General features: G+C 40.6%; 1 protein-coding gene across 2 annotated transcripts in view; it reads left to right on the top strand.

Moving 5' to 3' along the window:
• Nucleotides 1-19,321, top strand: part of EXTL3 (exostosin like glycosyltransferase 3) — a 90,749-nt gene extending 71,428 nt beyond the window's left edge. For both annotated transcript variants that reach the window (XM_051975743.1, XM_051975744.1), the window contains 3 exons: nucleotides 1,698-1,842; nucleotides 9,421-9,549; nucleotides 15,949-19,321. In XM_051975743.1, coding sequence (XP_051831703.1) covers nucleotides 1,698-1,842; nucleotides 9,421-9,549; nucleotides 15,949-16,158 — 484 coding nt within the window. In that variant the 3' untranslated portion in view covers nucleotides 16,159-19,321. The remainder of the gene's footprint in view (nucleotides 1-1,697; nucleotides 1,843-9,420; nucleotides 9,550-15,948) is intronic.
• Nucleotides 19,322-22,182: the final 2,861 nt, after the last annotated feature.

The following is a 22,182-nucleotide window of genomic DNA, read 5'->3' as shown; positions in this document are numbered from 1 at the left end:
GCAAGTGTGGTCCTCCATCTTTGGAAGTGATATGGGGGCTGTCTGATACAGTATAGACCCTGCAGCAAGGCGAAGAGGAGCATGGTGTTCTAGAGAGTTTCTATTTCTTCCCTCAACCAAAAGAATAAATGATTTACGCAATTGATTGTTTTTCCTATCTTTAAAAATGATTGATAGTACTTTTTAAAAAGTCTTCTGATGTGACAATGGAGACAAAGCCCCATGTGTGATCTTTGACCTTGTCAAATATAAGAATTGAGATTTCTGGTTGTCAGATGCTGACTCAATATCACATAACTGGTTACAGTAATGGTTCGCTATTAAGATCCCTTAAGGATTTGGACTCAACTGTGACCATATTAATTTTTTCCTGACCTTTGCCACCCTTTCTCTTTAAAATTCCAGTTGGTTTTCCTATTCAAACTATCTTCTATCCTGAGAAAAAACTGTCTCCTGTAATACTCCAGCTGAATCAGCCAACAGAAGAGAAGGAAAAGAACAGTTGCCACATTTTAACTGTATGGCTGGCATACACCAACAACTTCTGTTGGGCAAGAGAATCTCTTGGGCAGCCTTTGAACTCAGCCTCTTAACAATTCAGCTTGTGCAGCTAAGCCCACAAGAATTACCTTTTGTAAAAGATGCAAATATCTGTGGATAGGGTCTTGACAGGAAAAAGAGTGATCTTTATGATTTGGGGCAACAAAGCCAGTTTGATCAATTTAATTATTAATATTTTTCAGTGGAGAAGGGGAGTCATTCATATCTTCCCAAGAAACTATACACTGTCATAGATTTGAGACCAGAAAACAAACTTCCCTTGGTCTACTTTGTTGCAAAACTAATATGATCATTTAAAACCTCCCAGATGCTCTTAATAGAGAATTAATTCTCCGATTTATTATTTGTCTAGTAATGACTTGTCATCACTATATGACAATCTTAATGAGTTGTCATATACGCTATAGCTTCTCACTGAGCTGAGGGCAAAAAACTGGCTTTTCCCATAGTGTGTGACTACCTGATTCAGGAGACTTTCCTATATGATGTAGCACCCTGGCAAATATTCTCCTATGACTTTTTTTTTTTGCCTCGATACTACAGCAGATACATCCCTGAGAAGTGGGAGTCATGCTTTTTTCTACTTATATTCCCCAAAATGTGTCTGTCTGGCCTCTGACTCATATTGGCACAGCAGTTTCTCAGGAAGATCCTGATAACGTAGTTTAAATCATCTACTACTAGAGAATTTTTTTCCTTATTAATGAACATTCTTAGTGAACACACTTATGAATATTCATAGCTCTACCACTGGAAAGAAGCTCAGAGGTCAACCAGTCCAATCCCTTCATTTTACAGATGGAACTGAGGTCCCAGGTCACACACAAGGGTCAGAAGAGATATTTGAACACAAGCTCTCTGGACTTTAGAGGTAGTGCTCCTTCTCTGTTGTATTATGCAGCTCTCTAACCCACTTAGATTTCATTCTGTTCCCGTGAGATTAAATTCTGAATTTGACACAGATGTCAGAGACCAGGAGAAATGTAGCAAACTAAGAAAGAAAATATTGGGAATATAAGAATTAGAACATAGATTGGGTGAAACATCTAATGTGCTTGTTCAGAAAACAATAAGGTTAAAATATTTCATGGACCTCCCAAGGCATTGAATTTTGCTGTCTATGGCCTTTTTTATAGGGTATGGAGAGAAGCTCGAGATCGTATTGTGGGTTTCCCTGGTCGATACCATGCTTGGGATATCCCACATCAGTCCTGGCTCTACAACTCCAACTATTCCTGTGAGCTATCCATGGTGCTGACAGGTGCTGCCTTCTTTCACAAGGTAAGGAAACATTGATGAAGGGGGAACCAACTATAGTAGTCTGCCAAATTGAATATTTTTATTAAATTAATTCTCCTCATTCTCCCATTTTAAAAATGAACTTTATTTTAATCAGAGTGATCACATGTAAAAGTTCTGTCTTTTACTTTCTATCTGCTAGCAAAAGAATTGATAGCAGAAAACAGGAATTACTATAAAGTGATAGTTGTCTATGTAATATGATTTTGAAGGGTTTTTGTAAGGGTCTTCTATTCAAAAATAGACCCTTACAAAGGGTCTTGTCTATTGCATGATGTAGTTATTCCATATTAGAAGTCAATTCCTTTGGCTCCTGAAGACTTTTTTCTTTGTTTTGTTAAAATGAAAACATACATGGGAATGTAATGACATTTTAGCACAGGATTAATTGATACATTGCTTACCTACCTAGCAATACCTAGGAAGTCAGAAACACTGAAAAAAAGAAAAGGAAAGGTTCTAAAAGACAAGTTGCTTTATTGACTGAGAGATGAAATGAAATTTGTTGCTTAAACTTTACAAAGAGGTGCAATAGGGAAAGTCCCAAATAGGTTTTTTTTGGTTTGTTGTTTTTTTAAGTACAAGATGAGGTAGGCAAGAGTTGATTTAATTCTCAACATTTATCATTGAGGCTAAAAGTAGATAAATTGTTAGGATCCAAATATCATATACTTAGGAGTTTTAAACAGTCTGTTTATTTTTATAGATGATTACTAATGGAATCCCTTCTACCAAAGTGATCCCTGAGAACCTTAGGGCCAGGGAGGTTTAATTCTGTATGAGGCTAGTTGGTGGAATCTATAATAAATGATAGAATCATTGAACACAAAGCTTTGAGAAAAATCATGTCTAAAATTAAAGTGGTTTTTGTAATATACAAATAAACATGATCAAGGAGCAGCCAGCAAATACAATTTAATTAGGCTTTTTAAAAAATCTGATGAAGTCACATGCTAAAGGTTATTTTAAAAAAGATAACATGGAATTACTTTGTCAGAATATTGACTTATAGGTAGAAAGCAAAGGATAGGGATAAATAGGCACTTATGTAGATGAAGAAGTGTCTAGTAGGCACTGTTATTGAAATCCACTTAAAATTTTTTTATTGATGTGTTTTGTTTTTACATTGCTTTTATTTCCAAATTTATATCTTCCCTAGAGAGCCATCTTTTATAACAAAGAATAAAAAAGAAAGAAAAAAAGTCATGCAAAACTAACCACATTAACTAGGTTTCACAGTATATACATTGCTACTCTAGCTTTCCACTTTTGTTTTAAAAAAAGTTTTCTTTTTTCTTTGGGGACAAGCTTAATTAAAGTGTTCTCTCTCTCTATTTTTTTTTTCTAAAATGAATGTATTATTTCTTTTCTTTTCTTTCTTTTTTTTTTTTTTCACTATTACCGTATTTTTAAACATCTCTTCCTTCTGCCCTCCAAAAGCCTTTTCTTTAAAAAAAAAAAAAAAAGAAAGAAAGAAAAGAAAAGAAAAACAGGTCAGCAAAACTAACCAACTTATCTGTGAAGTTTTACTACAATAATCCTTGCTCATGATAATTTTGAAATATGCAAAGAACGGAGGTGTGTTCTTATATCCTCTACTTCAGAGCCAAACTTGCTCATTATAATTGCAGTCTTTAATTTTTTTTCTTTGTGTGTGTGTGTGTGTGTGTGTGTGTGTGTGTATGTTTCATTATACATTGTTGTCATTATATCTATTGTTTTCCTGATTCTGTTTATTTTACCATATATCAGTTCATGTAAGTCTTTCCATGATTCTGGATTCTTCATGCAAAATGTTTCTTTTTTAAAAAAATAAATTTATTTTCTGTTCCAAATAATTTCTTTCCCTCACCAATTGAGAAGGTAAGAGATATACCCATATACATATGAATTCATGCTAAATATATTTTCACATTAGCCATATTGTATATGAGGGAAAGTAAGAAAAATAAAGAAAGTGGGGAAAAATGTTTGAATCTGTATTCAGAATCCACTTTCTGTAATGGTGCATAACATTTTTTATTGTACATCTTTTGGAATAGTTGTAGATTATTGTATTATTAGAATAGCTAAGTCTTTGACAGTTGATTATCATTGCATTACTGCTATTTTTTTTTTACAATGTTCTCCTATTCCTACTCATTTCACTTTGTATTTGTTCATATAAATCTTCCTAATTTTTTCTGAAAACCAGCTCCCTTGTCATTTCTTACATCACAACAGTATTTTATCACATCATATACCACAACTAGATTAATCTTTTTTTTTTTTTTAAATTTTCTTTTTTCTTTGCAAAGCAATTGAGATTAAGTGACTTGCCTACAGTCACACAGAAAGAAAGTGTTAAGTATCTGATGCTCTATTTGAACCCAGGTCCTCCTGACTCTAGGGCTGGTGCTCTATCCCACAGCTCCATCTAGTTGCCCCTAGATTAGTCATTTTCAAAATGACGGGAATCTCCTTAGTTTCTGATTCTTTACTCTTATAAAAAGAGCTGCTATAAATATTTTTTTACATATAGGTTGTTTTCCTTTTTTCTTTGATCTCTTTGAGATGCAAACCTAATAATGGTATTGCTGGGTCGGAGTATATGCAGTTTTTTAGCTCTTTGATAGTAGTTTCATATTTTTCTTCAGAATAGTAGGACTAGCTCACAGTTCCAATAGTGCATCAGCGTACCTATTTTTCCACATCCCCTACAGTTTTTGTGTTTTCCTTTTCTGTCTCGTTAACCAGTCTCATGCATAAGAGGTAGTACCTTAGAATTCTTTTAATGTTTAAAAAAAATCTATTTATACCCTCTGATCTTGTTTGGTCATGTCATGTTATTCATAGATCTGACAGGTAATTTTTTTCTCATGTTCCCCTAATTTACTTATGATATTCCCCATTATGTCTAAATTATGTACCCATTTTGAGTTTATCTTGTTATGAAGTATGAGGTGTTGGTCTCTTCCTACTTTCTGCTTGTTTTCCCCAGCAGTTTTTGTCAAAATGATGAGTTCTTACACCAATAGTTGGGATCTTTGGATTTATCAAATACTAGGTTATGGTGCTTGTTTCCTTTTGCATATTATGAATCTAATCTATTCCATTGATCAACTACTCTTATTTCTTACCCAGTTCCAGATTGTTTTGTTAGTATAGTTTGAGATCAGGTTCTGCTAAGCTCCTTTCACTTTTTTTTTTCATTGATTCCCTTGATGTTCTTGACTTTCTCTTCTTCCAGATAAATTGTAAATTTTTTGTAGCTCTATAAAATAATTCTTTGGTAGTTTGATTGTTATATGGCATTGAGTAAGCAAATTAAATGTTAATTGATTCTTATGGCACAGTAATATTTCATTACATCCATTGTTTATTTAGTCATTTTGCAGTCAATGGACATCTTGTTTCCAGTTATTTACTACTATTATTTTTGTTTATGTGAGGTTTTTCTTTCTGTATTTGACCTCCTTGAAATATATATGTAGCCATAAGATTTCTGGGTCAAAGGATATGAACGTTTAAATCACTTAGCATAATTTTACATCGGAGCAAAGTTTGTTTAATATTTTATAAATGATGTGAAAAAGAATGGACAGTACAAATTTTCTTTTTTTTTTTTTTTTTGGTATACTCTATACAAAGCCTTTCTGGGGCTTTGGAAAACACCAAGTTGATGAAGAGCAAATGTAGGAAGATCTCATGAGGCTTTCAGAATGGGTGGAGAAGTGAGGCATAAGCTTCATTTTGGGCAAGTGGTATGCATGTAAAAATCATGAGTTATATTTATAGGATGAGGCACTCCCAGCTAACAGTTGTGACTCAGAAAAAGGGCTTGGAATCATTATTGACTGTTCTTTGAAGAAATTTGCCAAGTGTGTGCTGCCAAGGCCAAAAAGACCAGTAAAACCATCAGAAAGAACATAAGAAATCAAATATCAGCCGTTATCCTACATTGTTACAAAAATTGCACACGATTTCTTAAATTAATCATAGTTTAAGCAGGATTCACTGAATCTGGCAGTGAACCAGAAAAGATTAGCCAAAATAATGTAGTATATATTATGGGGCAGAATAAAAAAGATTTAGTTTAGGTATTTTATTTATTTATTTTTTAAAAGTTGAGATATTTTCACATTCAGAAAAATGAAGACCAAAAGGAGATTTCATCTAATTTTATACAGTCTAGAAAAGGTGATCATAGAGTTGTCTACCTAATTTCACTATTCTAAAATTAGTGGCGTTTACTGCCTTCTGGCAGAAAGTAGTTGCTTTCAGAACTTGTTATCTGAAGGTGATGTAGTATAGCTTGAAAATTGGTTCCAAAAAAGTTTTGATAACTTTACAGATAACAAGTTTGTAATTAGCTTCTAGACAATATGTTGTATTTTGGGGTACATCCCTACTTTTTTGAGCTTGGAATTCTGCATGACTGTTAGAGTAGATAAGAGTTGGTAGTCTAAATGTTGCTGTTAGAGTTAGATAGCCTAAATAGATGACAGATCTGACTCAGAATTTGATTCTAAGAAACTGAAATGCCTGTAGTAGCTATAGAGAAAAGTAGTTAAACAAGCTCTTGTTAGGGAGAAGACACAGAAAATACAAGTTCTTAAGATTCTTTCCTTAGTTCCAACATTGACTTATTTAGAGACTTTCCACTAAAGTTTAAAGAGTCAATACACAAGAACTGGATGGGAAGATCTAGTTTACTATAATTGTAGTTTCCTGGGAGTGCTAGCTGATTACAAAGATGATAGGGTTGTAAAAGAAAATTAATGCAGTCTTCATGTTCTTTATTGCAATCTCAGTAATCTCTATCTAAAAGTTTTATCACAATTTCCCACCCCTTCATCCTATCTGGTGCTTTGCCAACAGTAGGTACTTATTAAATGTTTGTTGAATTAAATTGCATCAAAGTATAATGTAAAAATCAAAGGGAGTTGGTAATCTCACTGAACTTTATTTTGATCACACCTAAGAACAGGGGCTCATAACCTGGGATCTATAACTTTAGACAAATAGATAGACAGATAACCATTTTTCAACAGAATTGTGTTTTGTTTGGTTTGGTTTGGTTGTGTATATGTTAAAGTGCTATGCATTTTCTTTTATGCATCTAAAAAAACATTATTTTGAGAAAGAATTCTTAGGTTTCATCAGATTACCAATGGGGAGAGAAGATCTTGCTACACACAGAAAATCAAGAATGCTAAGCTCAGAGCATCATATTGGATTCTTTCTGCCATATTTTATTAGTGAAATTAACAAAAAATGAAACACATATATAAGAGAGTGATAAGATTGGTGAAGGGTCTATCAACCATGTCATGAGAGTAATTGACTGTTTTTGAACTATTATTTGACATTTGTCCTTTAATTTTTCTTATATATACTTTCTCTGTGTAGATAATAAGCTTCTTGAAGGCAGAGAACCTAATGTGCTTTTGCTCATTACATAAAAATGAAGTGCCAACTTAAAAAGTTGCATAACCTCTTTTTAAAAATTAATTAATTAATTTTTAATGACTTTTTATTGACAGAGCCTATGCCTGGATAATTTTTTTTACGACGTTATCCCTTGCATTCACTTCTGTTCCGACTTTTCCCCTCCCTCCCTTCACCCCCTCCCCCAGATGGCAAGCAGTCCTATATAAGTTAAATATGTCGCAGTGTATCCTAGATACAATATATATGTGTGCAGAACTGAACAGTTCTCTTGTTGCACAGGAAGAATTGGGTTCAGAAGGTAAAAATAACCTGGGAAGAAAGGCAAAAATGCAAGCAGTTTACACTCATTTCCCAGTGTTCTTTCTTTGGGTGTAGCTGCTTCTGTCCATCCTTGATCAATCTTAGATCTTCTCTTTGTCAAAGAGATCCACTTCCATCAGAATACATCCTCATACAGTATCATTGTTGAGGTATATAATGCTCTCCTGGTTCTGCTCATTTCACTTAGCATCAGTTCATGTAAGTGTCGCCAGTCCTCTCTGTATTCATCCTGCTGGTCATTTTTTACAGAACAATAATATTCCATAACATTTATATACCACAATTTACCCAGCCATTCTCCAATTGATGGGCATCCATTCAATTTCCAGTTTCTAGCCACTACAAACAGGGTCGCCACAAACATTTTGGCACATACAGGTCCCTTTCCTTTCTTTAGTATCTCTTTGGGGTATAAGCCCAGTAGAAACACTGCTGGACCAAAGGGTATGCACAGTTTGATAACTTTTTGAGCATAGTTCCAAATTGCTCTCCAGAATGGCTGGATGTGTTCACAATTCCACCAACAATGTATCAGTGTCCCTGTTTTCCCACATCCCCTCCAACATTCCGCATTATCTTTCCCTGTCATTCTAGCCAATCTGACAGGTGTGTAGTGGTATCTCAGAGTTGTCTTAATTTGCATTTCTCTGATTAATAATGATTTGGAGCTTATTTTCATATGTCTATAAATAGTTTCAGTTTCTTCATCTGAGAATTGTCTGTTCATATCCTTTGACCATTTATCAATTGGAGAATGTCTTGATTTCTTATAAATTAGAGTCAATTCTCTATATATTTTGGAAATTAGTCCTTTATCAGAACCTTTGATTGTAAAAATATTTTCCCAGTTTATTGCTTCCCTTCTAATCTTGTCTGAATTAGTTTTGTTTGTACAAAAACTTTTCAGTTTGGTATAATCAAAATTTTCTATTTTGTAGTCAATAGTGATCTCTAGTTCTTCTTTGGTCATAAATTCCTTCCTCTTCCACAGGTTTGAGAGGTAAACTATCCTATGCTCTTCCAATTTATTTATAATCTTGTTCTTTATGCCTAGGTCATGAACCCATTTTGACCTTATCTTGGTATATGGTGTTAAGTGTGGGTCAATCCCTAGTTTCTGCCATCCTAATTTCCAATTTTCCCAGCAATTTTTGTCAAATAATGCGTTCTTATCCCAAAAACTGGGGTCTTTGGGTTTGTCAAACACTAGATTATTAAAGTTATTGGCTGTTTTGTCCTTTGAACCTAACCTATTCTGTTGATCAACTAGTCTATTTCTTAGCCAATACCAGATGGTTTTAGTAACTGCTGCTTTATAATATAATTTTAGATCTGGTACAGCTAGGCCACCTTCATTTGATTTTTTTTTTCATTAATTCCCTTGAAATTCTTGACCTTTTGTTTTTCCATATGAACTTTGTTGTTATTTTTTTTCTAGGTCATTAAAATAGTTTTTTGAGTCTGATTGATATAGCGCTAAATAAATAGATTAGTTTAGGTAGTATTGTCATTTTTATTATATTTGCTCGCCCTATCCAAGTGCATTTAATATTTTTCCAGTTGCTTAGATCAGACTTAATTTGTGTGGAAAGTGTTTTGTAGTTTTGCTCATAAAGTTTCTGATTTTCCCTTGGCAGATAAATTCCTAAATATTTTATACCATCAGTAGTTACTTTAAATGGAATTTCTTTTTGTAACTCTAACTGTTGGGTTTTGTTAGTGATATATAAGAATGCTGATGACTTTTGTGGGTTTATTTTGTAGTTGCATAATCTCTTAAGGAGTCTTTAATTTGTTCCCCAATAGTATTATGCCTACCTGTACTCCTATGTGATGCCCCAGGCCATCCGGGACATGGTGGATGAGTATATCAACTGTGAGGATATTGCCATGAACTTCCTCGTCTCTCACATCACCCGGAAACCCCCCATCAAGGTGAGACATTCTGAAAAAGAACCACAGGACAGATGTATGAGTGGTCCCCGTAGATGTCCTCTTGGCTGTCTCAAAAGTTAGGCAACTTGGCCTGATGTTGATTTTTAGTCCAGTCTTGCAAAAACAACTCACTCATAGCTGGTTATCATTTCTGGCCAGTTATGAGGAAGATTGGCTTTTAATTCCATATTGAATGAAGGAAGAGTAAGCTAACATTTCATGTGAATGGGTGGGTAAGTTGTCAACCTAAGGGGAACATCTGGCTTTTCTTGACCTCACAAAGATATAACTCTGTGCGCTCCATTGAAAAGCTATGTCCTTAAATATCTTGTTGCTCTATTGCCATATTCCTCTAGGATTTTTCCTATTTCTTTATCACTTTTAAAAATTGTTCGATTTTTTTTTTGTATTCATAACAATATTTGATGTTTATTATGGTGCTTTTAAAATTGTCCCATACTATATGTGTTATCTAATTTGCTATTTGCAGTGACTCCCCATGGTGGGCAGTACAGATATTATTGTCCCCTTTTAGATGGGAGATCTGAGACTCTGAGAGGGAAGTGACAGAGCTAGTCAATGGCAGGACTGTAGGGCATTTAAACCTGATTCCTCCTGACTCTGTCCCTGGCATTCTCCTTACTTTCCTGATGGTCTTTCTGATTCCTGCCTCTTAGCAGACTCGGGGGTTGTCAGGCTTTAGCTCTCTCTTGATTCATCTAATAAATTATCAGAAATTCTTGGAGAATGAAGGCAGAGGGTGGGGAGATTATGCCCAAGATTGCAGTGACTGCAGGTTTTTTGGACACTTCCGTGTTCATTCTGTCAGTCTTTCATTATTTCTCCTTCTTTCCTTCCTTCATCTTCCTTCTAGTTATAAAACACTGCTGAAGAAGATAAAGCTATCATGCTTCTAACATGGTGTACACAGGCCCTCATTAAATTTGGTGCAGTTTTATTCTGGGGAAAAAGTAACTTGTGATGTCCAGAGCATCTCCAGATGAGCCATCCTAGAAAGGGGTAATCCAGGGGTTTGACTAGCCTTATAAAGCCCAAGTTTTCAAGGAAGGACTTTTCACATGGGAAGCAGAGAGTACAGATATCAGGCTTGAGGTAGTAGCCTGTGATGCATTTCCCAGAATGGCATGACTGATTTTGTTTTTAGAAAATTGGAAGAGTGGGCAATTTCTTCTATTGCAACCTCTTTGTAGCTTCAATTGATGCTCTTTTTCTTTATTCCCTCTATTAGCTATCATCACATCTGCTTCCCCAAACATTAGTTTTATAGTATACTACTAACCAGTGAAATTTATTTAAATGATGATCTTGGTGACTCCAGTCTTTCCCATTTATCATGTAGTAGCTGGTAAAACAAAAGTTTGAAAAAAGTTTGGCTGGAGTCAGTGGACTACTGCAGTCCCAGAGACTCATGAACAGTAAAAAGTTTCTTGTTTGTGAAAGCCTCAGCCTCATTGTTCAGTGTATGAGGCTGGGCAAAGTCTCTTGGCTTTGAATATTCCTTTTCAGCATGCCATGCTTATTACCTAAGAGTTCCCAAAGGTCATGTCTTTGAGATTAGACTTTGGAGCCTGTGACCTCCTCCCTCTTGGACTTTCTAATATGAATTTTTGCCCTGGATTTACTGTCCTGTCTGGTTAGTTGCTTCCCTACTAAGTTGCCTCTTTCCATGTTGGCACATCAGGGGCTTATGATTTTGGCAACATGGGTACTCCTTTCACCCAGGCAGATTACAGAGTATCTGTAATTTATAGTCTTGAGAGTTACCTGCATCTCAATTAAAGGAAGACTAAGTAGCCTGTCTCCTCTTTAGAGTAGAAAAATCTGCAGATTGATAAGTGTCGTGTGTATGCTTTTTTTTTAAATAGCCTTTTATTTACAAGATATATATATGCATGGGTACAGCATTGACCCTTGCAAAACTTTCTGTTCCAACTTTTCTCCTCCTTCCCCTCCATCCCCTTTCCCAGATGGCAGATAGACTATCCATACAGTTATTTTGCTGCATAAGAAAAATCGGACTTAGAAATAAGGTAAAAATAACCTGAGAAAGAAATCAAAAATGCAAGCCGACAAAAACAGAGGGAGTGGAGATGTTGTGTTGTGGTTCACACTCATTTCCCATAGTTCTTTCCTGGGTGTAGCTGGTTCTCTTCATTGTTGAACAAATGGAACTGATTTGGTGCATCTCATTGTTGAAGAGGGTCCATGCGTATACTTCTAATCAAGAGTATTCATTCCTGTTAGTTCAAAGCAGCAAGGTAGTGCAGTGAACAGTGCACCAAACTTGGAATCAGGAAGACTTGAGCTGAAATCTCTCCTCAGATGCTTACTGGCTTTTCCACCCTGAATATGTTCCTTGACCTCTGTTGGCTTCAGTTTTCCTCATCTAGAAAAAGGAGATAATATAATAATAATAATAACAAAAACCACATTAGCACCCATCTCATGAGGTCATTGTGAGACTAACATGAGATAATTTACATAAAGCTCTTTGCAAACTTTTAAGCGTGGTTAAGTGCCAGCTGTTGTAAGTTCTGTCCTAAATCAATGTATTATGCCCCCTAAGTCAGTGCACATATATATCTCCTGTAGCTCACATTTCCAAAAAGGAGCCCAAGCTAAGTCAGTATTTTCTTATACAAGCAGACATAAATATTGAATCCTAAGGCTGATGCTAAGCTAACATTGTTTTTCACTTCACTATAAAGAGAGCTGATTTATAGTATTGGGGTTATTTCAGTGGCAGAACAGGATTTCTAGGTAAGTAGAATTTCAGTTCTCTGCCTGGGTCAGACTGAACGAGGAGCTTGGGCGCAGCAGTTGGTCCCTTGTGGTTGCGTCCTTCTCTAAGCCTGAGAACAGCTTCAGCATGGTGTCCTAGACCTCCCCTCTCAAGCACACGTCCGTATTCTCGCCATGGCTTGCTCCCCTAACCTTCATTCTTGTCAAATTTAGATATTGATTTCTGTTTTTACAACCCTGTGTTGGGATGTAGACTCAGATTGATGCCATGATTCTGTGCTTAGCTGTAATGTAAATGGATATATGTACGTGTACCATGATAGAATCCATCAATGGGTTCTTGTCTCCTGGCCCCACACCGTGTAGTTAACACTTCGTTTCCTGTGGGGTTACCAGAATCTTTCCCTTGAAAAGTGAAAATTTCAAAGTGCCCTCGTAGACCTGATGTGAGCATGTGAATAGTAGCCTTTTACTTTTTACTTTATTTGGAGGCAAAATTCCTTACTGGAAAAATAAGAAAATGGCTGATATAATAATACTGCCCTTTTCATTACTTTCTTTGTTTTTTCCTTATAAGACTAATTTCTGGGCTTTGGCCCTGATATATACACACAACCTAGGAAAATTTTCCTAATGGTTTAAAAGATAATGGCTCACCATGCTTTTTTGTGTCATAATAACTTGGCCCAGGGTTTGGCTCCAAGTATTGATGGATTTATATGGATTTTTTTACAAAAGGAATTTCAGCTTACCATTTCAATATAAGAATCAAGCAAATTAGGTTAACATTCATTGTTAATGAATATTAATGAGCTCATAAAAAGTAAAATTTTCCAAAAAATTTTAAGTATTTATAAAATGAAAAGTTTAGTTAAATAAGAATTTTTCTTCTTTTCATGATTGCATGATAATTGTGAAATCAGAAGGGGAAAAAGAAGACAGACTACTGAAGCTTCACTATGACAATAAAAATAACCTAGTGAAGGAGATATCATTCAGCTACTCCCATTGCTGAGTAATAGGCTAGAAAATCAGTGTGACCATTGAATTGCAAGATTTGTCATAATCCCTTCATGCCTGTTTGTCACCCCTCTCCACTGGATGTCTGTGGCAGTTGTGGGGGAATATTAGCTGCCATGTGTAAAGTATGCTCAAGTTAGGCTCATGACAGTTCTGGGAGGTGAAGAGGGAGAAACAAGTAACAATGGTCCAAGCTGGGATTTGGTTCCAGGTCTGGCCTGACCCCAAATCCAGGGCTTCATCTACTCCTGCGCACCCTAGTATCCCTGTGATCATTCATAGCCCTCTTCAAGGACACAAATGTGTAATGTGTAAATGTGCTGCATCTTTAAAATGTCTTCTGTTTTGCATTTGCCTGGCCAGGAAGAGCTGAGTTCAGACCCAGTTTCAGACACTTGGTAATTATGTGACTCTTGCCAAGTCATTTAACTCCATCGGTAAGATGGGGATCATAACAGCATTTACCTCCCAGCGTTGTTGTGAGGATTGTATGAGACAGTATTTGTAAAGCACTTAGCCCAATGCCTGGCACATAGCGGGTGCCGTATAAATGTTTGTTCTCTTCTTTTTTCATGTGTTAGCCCATCTATCTCTGTTGAGAAATCTATTCAGAAGTGGCTTATGTGATTCTTGAGGACTTTCTGTCTCTATGATGGAGATAATGACACTTGTACTATTTTATCTCACGTGAGTGTTATTAAGTCATGTACTTTGTAAGCCTTAAAATGTGAATATGAATGGGGATGGGGCTTGTTATTAGAAAGATGTAATAGTGCTTTCTTTGCAGTTTACAAAGTGCTTCCTGGACTTCTTATCCATTGGTAGATAGGGGCAGATATTTTTAGGCCTGTTTTAAATATGAAGAAATTGAGGAACTTGCTGAAGGCATGTGTTTGTTTATAACCAGACTGATTTCAGAGAGAGAAGGAGGTGCCGGCTCTGCAGCACGGCTGTAGTGAGACATCTCACATCCTGTCCCTAGTAATGAGTGAGAGCACCAGAAGTCAGCCCTTTCCCTTCCATTCCAGTGCCAGGTATCAGGTAGTTCTTAGCTTTTGTCTCTTTTTTCACAGCATACTTTGTCTCAAAGTGATGAGATTAGGTCTTTCCCAGCTGGGCTGCCTTCCTCTCTTCTTTGCCATAGCCTTCCATCTGAGGTATGGGGCCAGTGTTACCTAGTCGGACTGTTGCTACAATGGCTACTTTCATTAAAACTTTAGCAGTTAATAGCCTAAAAGGGCCCTAGGATGGAGCATCAGATGACTCAAACAGGAAGCCTAAAAAGAAAGGACTGATTTTGAGCAAGGAATAGGTTGCTAGAAAAGGGAAGAGGAGCGTGATGGACTGACGGCATCTTTCCTGTCACTCCCTTCATCAGCTAAGAATTGTACAAACTATTGTTAAACTAAACAGCCTCACGTTTCCTGGAAACGGACAGTGATCCCAGAATCTCCGGGGAAAACTACTCATCTAAAGAGCTTTTTGGGTCTAGCGGGGTCGTGTGCATTGAATAGCTTTTTGCCTCTGGTTAAATGCTGGCTATTCAGGATGCAATATTTAGAGAGGCAGGCGGAGAAGGAAAGGCAGGATGGACGCATTGTGTACTTGAGGTTGTTCTTCAGTGCTGGGGTTCCTTTTCTAATTGAGGGAACTGCAGGGGAGCCAGTGAAGCCCCCCACAGCTCACTGATAGCTTGGGCTGGGGGGTTCTTATGTAAGCTGCTGCTGAGTTTGGAGGTGAACTCCCAGAAGGAGGTTTTCTGCAGAGGCAGGCAGCCCAGCCGATTTCCAAATCAGAAGCGAGCCGCTGGATTTGGCCCCTTGCAGCAGGCTCTCGAGAAAGTGACCTTGTTGGCTAGCAGAAATGATGATGATGATGGCCTGCTTTTATAGAACACTTTTTAGCTATGGGAGAATCAAATGTTCCGGAGCTTTGTAAGTGAAAAGTTAATACCTTGTAACATTGTTAGCCTGCAAAGTCGGCTTCCACAGATCCTGGTGCTGGATTGAGGAGACTGTTAGCTTATGGATAAAGAAAGAAACTGAGGTGAGAGGCAGTGAAAAGAAGGGTGAACAAAGGCAGGAGAAACTTGGGTTTTATCTGTGGAATAGGGAGAGGGATAGTAGTAGCACTTCCATTCTGAGGTCATTGGGGAGAAGGCTTTTGAAAGAAATTTCCAAAGTGCTCCAGAAATATCAGAGAACTGGGTTTGTATGTGTTTGGAGGGCCTTGTGATCCCTTGGGGATGGGCAGGCTCCTTCTCCCCAGCTTCTATTTCTGACAGGTTGTCCCAGAGCCCGAGATACTGGACCTGGTCAGGGTTGTCCTGGCGGGACGTGCTGACCCTGAACTCCCAAGTCCTGGCGTGGGCTGTCCGCTGCCTCTCGGATTGCAGTTGGCACCTCCCGTGTGCTAAGCCCCGCAAGCAAGGGACAGACCCAGGACTCGGAGCAGGCTGTCTGACTTGGGTCCTCGCCTGACTGTGCTGTCAAGGGGCAGCGCCCGCCCCTTGGCAGACCCTACCAGAGAGCATCCAGGATGGGAAAAGGCACTGGAAGAAAACCGGTGAGGAGGGGCGGTCTAACCTGGAATCTGTAATCTCTTCTTTTGTCCCAGGTGACTTCCCGCTGGACATTCCGATGCCCAGGGTGCCCCCAGGCGCTGTCCCACGATGACTCCCATTTCCACGAGCGGCACAAGTGCATCAACTTCTTTGTCAAGGTGTACGGCTACATGCCTCTGCTGTACACACAGTTTAGGGTGGACTCCGTGCTCTTCAAGACCCGCCTGCCCCATGACAAGACCAAGTGCTTCAAGTTCATTTAGAGGCACCTCAGGGTTTGGCGACGAGATCGCGTGGAAGGAGGCACCTGCAGGCAGGAGGTGTAGGAAGCCTTGTGGAGGATCACCAGCTGGGTGGTCCAGTCTGGCCACTGCTGAGAACGGGGGCTAGTGAGAGGGGAAGGCTCAGCCTGGATGCCGGCCTTGCCCGGGCGCTCGCTGGTTCTGGGCTGCTCTCTGCCGGAGCTTTGGTCAGGAGGTGCCAGGGTTCCACCCAGATATTCAGCAGCTTCTACTGAGGACCACGGGGACGCGGGGTAGTCACTCACTGAGTACGTTAGCCCAGACGACTGGTTTGTGGTTTTTATTATAATAATAATAACCATTGTTATTATTTAAAGAGAAAGTGTTTCAGGTTTGCCTCACAAGGCTTTTATACACATATATATACACACACATACATATGTATGTATGTTTGCACACAGACACACCCACACCCACAGATCTCTTTTCGGGGACTGAATTTTTTGCCTGTCTCACTGCGTGAGAAGTCGCAGGCTTCAGAGACCTCCTCTTCTTAGCTGGGATGGAGTTGGTTCCCAACCTCGCATCCTGTCTCCCCACCTCAGGCATCCTCCCTCATTCCCTAGGGATGTCTTTGTTGAAACAAGTTAGGGAATGGGGTTTTCCTCATCACAGCCCATGCCCAGGCTCATCCCCATCTGCCCCTTCTCCTCCCTTTCCACTTTCTAAGCCAAGACTGAACACGGGGAGGAGCAGGAGCCTGCAGCCTGGGGGAGCCGGCCCTCCTGCCTCAATATCTGGAACCCCTGTCCTTTGTTGTCCGTTGCCTTCGAATCACCTGCAGTCTTGCATTTTTGGATGAGAGAAAGGGAAAACTAATTGTTTCAGCTGCCAGGTGCATCTGAAGGGGCTTCTAGGATGGCTCGGCTAGCTTAAGCAGTGAGCCTCCTTTCTGTACCCCGGCTGGCCGGATTGTCCCTCAATGAGAAATGGGACAGATACCTGGTGAAATTGGTCCTGACATAGATCCTCGATTATCAGGCTTTGGGGCTTTCAAATAATTTGTATTCTTTAGATTCTGAAGAAGACCTGGTTGGTCCTAGGGCTCGTGAAGTTTGGAAGGAACCCTAAGAAGAAATGGGGTACATTTTGGGTCAGTGTGAGATCCCAAGGGCTGCCTTATACCCATCCTGGCCTCCCTCCCTCTCTTCCTCAGGTTTTCCAAAGTAATGATGAAGACTCCCACGTTACTGCCTCCGGCCCTCAAGTCCAGACCTGGGGCTAAGCCTGAAATAAACCAGTCTGAGTGGGTTGGGAGCTGGACACAACTTCTTAGAGACTCAGCTTACTGTTAATACCTAACACTATATCCAGACCTTAGCCACATGGCCCATGGCAGCTGACAGGAAGCTTAGATTTGGCTCAGTCATCCAGTCATTCACATGCCTTAAACTAGTTTCCCATCCCTGTCTCTTGCTTCCACCTCTGTCCACCTGTACTTGTTGTAACCTCCTGAAGTGTCTTGCTGCATCTGGGGTACATATTCTCTCCCCCCTCCATCTTGCTCTCCCTTTCCCTTCCCCTAGCTCTCCCTTGAGCTCTTCATCCCTCCTTTTCTCTCTCTCTCTTCTCTCTGTTTCTGTCTCTCACATGTATACACAATCTTTGTATCTATCTGTCTGTCTGTCTCTCCTCTCTGTCTCTTCTCTCTCTTCTTTCTCTTCTCTTTCTCTCTTCTTTTTGTCTCTTTTCACTTTCTTTCTTTCTGTTCTCTCTTGTCTGTCTCTGTGTCTCCCACATACACACACAGTCTCTGTGTGTGTGTCTATTCTCTCTCTCTCTCTCTCTCTCTCTCTCTCTCTCTCTCTCTCTCTCTCTCCAGCCTCCCTAACGTAATCTTGAGCTGCCTTAGTTTCAGACAATTCTTTTCAGAGGCAGCTGGGGACCAGTGCCTTTGAGCACCTATCACCTTGACAGGGATGCTCCTAGGGTTTCAGTGCTCCCCTCCACAAATCCACCCCAGAGCCTCTCTTGTCTTGCCTTTGCCATCTGAACAAAATCACTTACCGACTTTGGGAGTCTCGTCTTGCAGCCCAGCCAGGAGGGATGTCAGCTTCATAATCCTGTTCCACACTCCCCATTTCTTCTTTCCCTGATTTCTTTTCTTAATCCCTGGAGTTTTGGCCTTCCTGCCTTGGAAAAGCCAGAGAAGGTAGATTGAGTTTTGTGATACATGGCTGCTACTTTTTACCCGTGAGGAGCTTGTGCGTTGGTTTATAAACAAGGAATCACCCAGGCCATGAGGGTTGCCTTTGAGAGAGATATCCATTTTGAAGGTCATATTCCGAATCCCCGGGCAGCCCTTGGAGGCCGAGGGTGTAATGGCTGCCATGAGAATTTTGTGTTGCCTTTTTTGGTGGGGGAGGAGAAGGGAGGACAGGACCTGAAACAAGTTAGAGGAAAGCCAAGGCCAGGGGTCCAGATCCAAAAGGCTCCACTGGGCCTGAAGAGCTCCACTAACACAGCCCCATGTGCTAAGAGGAGAGGCTCTCTGGCTGAGCTGACAGGTCAGCGCCGGCTTCTTGCATTGTTTCAGACCTAGAGTCATGTATTCTCTTAGGGTCAGAGGCTCAAGAAGAGGCTCTTTATTAGAGTAAGAAAACTCGGGGCCTGGGGGCTTCCCAGTACCCATCTTGCCTGGACAAAAGGAGCATCTGGACCTCTCTGGTACAGATTTCCTCAGCTCTGCTGCTCAAGACAGCCCAGGTTGGTCCTGCATCCGCCCCGGGCACAGCCTAAGTATTCCATGGGCGGTTAGCTTCTCGCGCCATGTGAGAGGCCAAGCGGGGCCATGGCGGTTCTCCCAAGCCCCAGTGCTCCCCATGCCATTCCGAGCTTTGGTTCCTCTCTCTCTCTCGTGGATCTTCATCCTGACTGTCAGGACTGCCTCCATGGACTACTCCCTGAGCCTCACCAGAGGGACGGTTAAGGGGGGTGATGCTTTTTCTGGTCTGATTCCCCATGACACTCATGGGCCACTGCTCAAGGAGTACTCCCGGTTTGAAATGACACTTTTAAAGGGAGAGGGAAGACCCCTTTTCCACCCTCGCCCCTCCACAATCATGAGCACAATGATCCTGTTGGATTTTGTAAGAGGACAAAATAAATGGAGAATTTAATTCAAGTAGTCTGGTGATTGTGTCTGATTTGCCTCAACAGAGAAAACAGGGTGTGTGCGCCCCTTTGGGGTCTGCTGGAGGATGCAAGTCCTGAGAAGAACAATGGATAGTCCAGGGTCACTAATGGAAGGAACAGAGCGGGACAGTGTTGTAGGTTTGGCAGTGGGCAGCCATTGGGGCTGGCAAAGTGGGCAGATCGGCTGGGCTCATAGCCACTTAGAAGGCCCAGGGTCATCCCTTCTGGACTGAGTGATCCCAGAAGAGCACTCCTCCTGGGGTGAGGGGGTCTGTTTTACTCAGAAATAAGAGTTTGAGGGCACATTGAAAGATTGGTGTGCATGTGAAAACACAATGGTGTTTGTTTACAAAGGGCCTCCTCAATTTTCACCTTGACAAAAGCTGCAAATACCCTTAGTTATTTACATTCAGCTCCATTATGTCTTTCCTACTAATACCTGCATATCCAGTGTTCCTGTGGGGGTCTCTGGAAGCCAGGAATTAAGGCCAGAGAAAGCCTGAGCTAGAGACATTGAGGATATGTTTGGGTTTACAATTATTTCTGAAAGGGACTGGGGTAAAAAAGTTAGGAGGGAATAACGGGCAGGGTCCCCTGCAGAGTGGGATGGATTTGGAGCCTGAGGGTTTGGGTTCAGATCATCCCTCTGCTGCTTACTGTCTGTGACCTTCCTAGGGTAAGTAAGTCACTATTTCTCCTGGTCTGTTTTGTTATTTCTAAAATTGAGTTGAACTAAGATAACCACCGAGGTCCCGTCCAGCTCTGAATATATGATCCTGCCTTTCTCTGGACGGGGCAAAAGAAACAAACCTCTCGTTTCTCACCCCTTTCCTCCGGCAAGCACCGCCCCTAGGATTGAGTTGGGAATTCTAGCTGACTCCCGGCAAAAGCAGCTCCTCCTATGCCTTTGATGTAAATCAATTTAAATTTAATAAAAATGCTGAGTGCCAAGAAGATCCTTGGGGTTCTCTGCTAGGAACTTTCCGAATTGACACAGACTTCACAAGTGTAACAAATCCTGGTGACAAACATGGGGGCAAAGATTACAATGGAAAATGTTAGGTCTTCATTTTTGAAGGGGACCAGGGACCTGGTGGGATGATGACTTCCCAGCAACTTTTTCAGCTACTTTCACAACCGTTGCCCATCCTGCCGGGTCAGGCCTCCCGTGCGTGGGCTGGACACCTGGTTCTGTCCATTACCCTCCCTCCAGTTTACCTCTGGCTCTCCTGGGGTGTGGCCGCAGAGCAGGCTACCGCTGCAGCCCTGAAAAGGCCGTGGTGACTCCCCTCCTCAGAAGTCCCAGGCTTCCTTAAGTCCCCGGGTGCCCCGAACTTGACATAGGTACCCCTGAGACCAGTGTGTAATACCAAACCTTGAGAACTCGCTTTTCCAAGTATGATTATATGATGGGAGGGGAAAGGGAACGAGGGTTTATTAAATACCTGTGTGCCAGGCTCCCTAACGAGCACGTCACACGTCTCTCTCATTTAATTCAACAATCCGGCTGCTGTTACTCCCATTTTATAGGTAAGGGAGCTGAGGCAGACGAGCTAAGTGATGTACCCAGGGTCACACCGCTGATTCCCAAGGCCAGATTCCAGCTTGTTTTCTTCATTCCAGGCCCAACTCTGTTCTCTGCTTCATCTGGCTGCATGAGACATGACATGAAACCCATGTCATGGTGGTGTGCACACCATTGCACTGATCCGTCAGCCTCGGGGAGCAGGCCCCCAATGGGCTTGGAGTCAACAAGTCCTGAGTTTGAAGTCAGCCCCGGGCCTTAACTGGGTGAACTGGGCAAGTCGCTTTATCTTGATTCACTTGAGAAGAAAATGGCAAACTGGACAAGAAAACCCCACGGACAGTGCTGGCGTGCTGCGGTCAGTCAGACACAACCGCGCCACGGAACAAGCGGCGACACCGACTGAGAGATGAGGTCGGGCTCCAGCGACCGGCGGCTGAGGTAGAGAAGGTGCCCCACCAGGGCAAATGTGACCCCTTGGGCTAGGCTCTCTAACTCCCTGGGAATGGGCACTGTTTTCAATCGAATTCAACAATACTGACTATTTTTGGACCAGCCACAGTCTTGTTACGCGCCTCCTCCATCTTTGTCTGACATGCTGTAGCACTGCTCCTCCTGTTGACTGATTCTAGATAAAACCATTGACAGGCTAGCATCCTTGGGTTCTTTTTAGAGTTTTTATATCTCTGCTGTGTAGGAATAGGATATATTTTTTAAGCTTTTTATTTTCAAAACATTCATAATAATTTTCAACATTCGTCCTTGTAAAACCTTGTGTTCCAAATTTTTTCTCCCTTCCTTCTTCCATCCACTCCCCCAGATGGTAAGCAATCCTATATATGTTAAATATGTGCAATTCTTCTGTACATATTTCCATAATGATCATGCTGCACAAGAAAAATCAAATCAAAAAGGAAAGAAAATGAGAAAGAAAACAAAAGGAAAGCAAACAACAAAAAAGGTTATGATCCACACATTTCCCACATTCCTCTCTCTGGGTGTAGCTGGCTCTCTTCATCACTGAACAACTGGAACTGGTTTGCTCACTTCATTGTGGAAGAAGGCCACATCCATCAGAACTGATCATCATAGAGTATTGTTGTTGAAGTATATAAGGATCTCCTGGCCCTGCTCGTTTCACTCAGCATCAGCACTTGAGTTCAGGGTTTCTATCAGTTGAGTTCCACCAACAATGTATCAGTGTCCTGATTTTCCCCTCCAACATTCGGCATTTTCTTTTCCTGTCATCTCAGTCAATCTGACAGGTGTGCAGTGGCATCTCAGAGTTGTTTTAAGGTGCATTTCTCTGATCAATAATGATTTGG

Source organism: Antechinus flavipes, chromosome 2 (genome assembly GCF_016432865.1).
Source record: "Antechinus flavipes isolate AdamAnt ecotype Samford, QLD, Australia chromosome 2, AdamAnt_v2, whole genome shotgun sequence".
In the NCBI taxonomy this organism is placed as follows: domain Eukaryota; kingdom Metazoa; phylum Chordata; class Mammalia; order Dasyuromorphia; family Dasyuridae; genus Antechinus; species Antechinus flavipes.
Note: the sequence above shows the minus strand (reverse complement) of the source record. Positions and strands in the feature narration are given on the sequence as shown.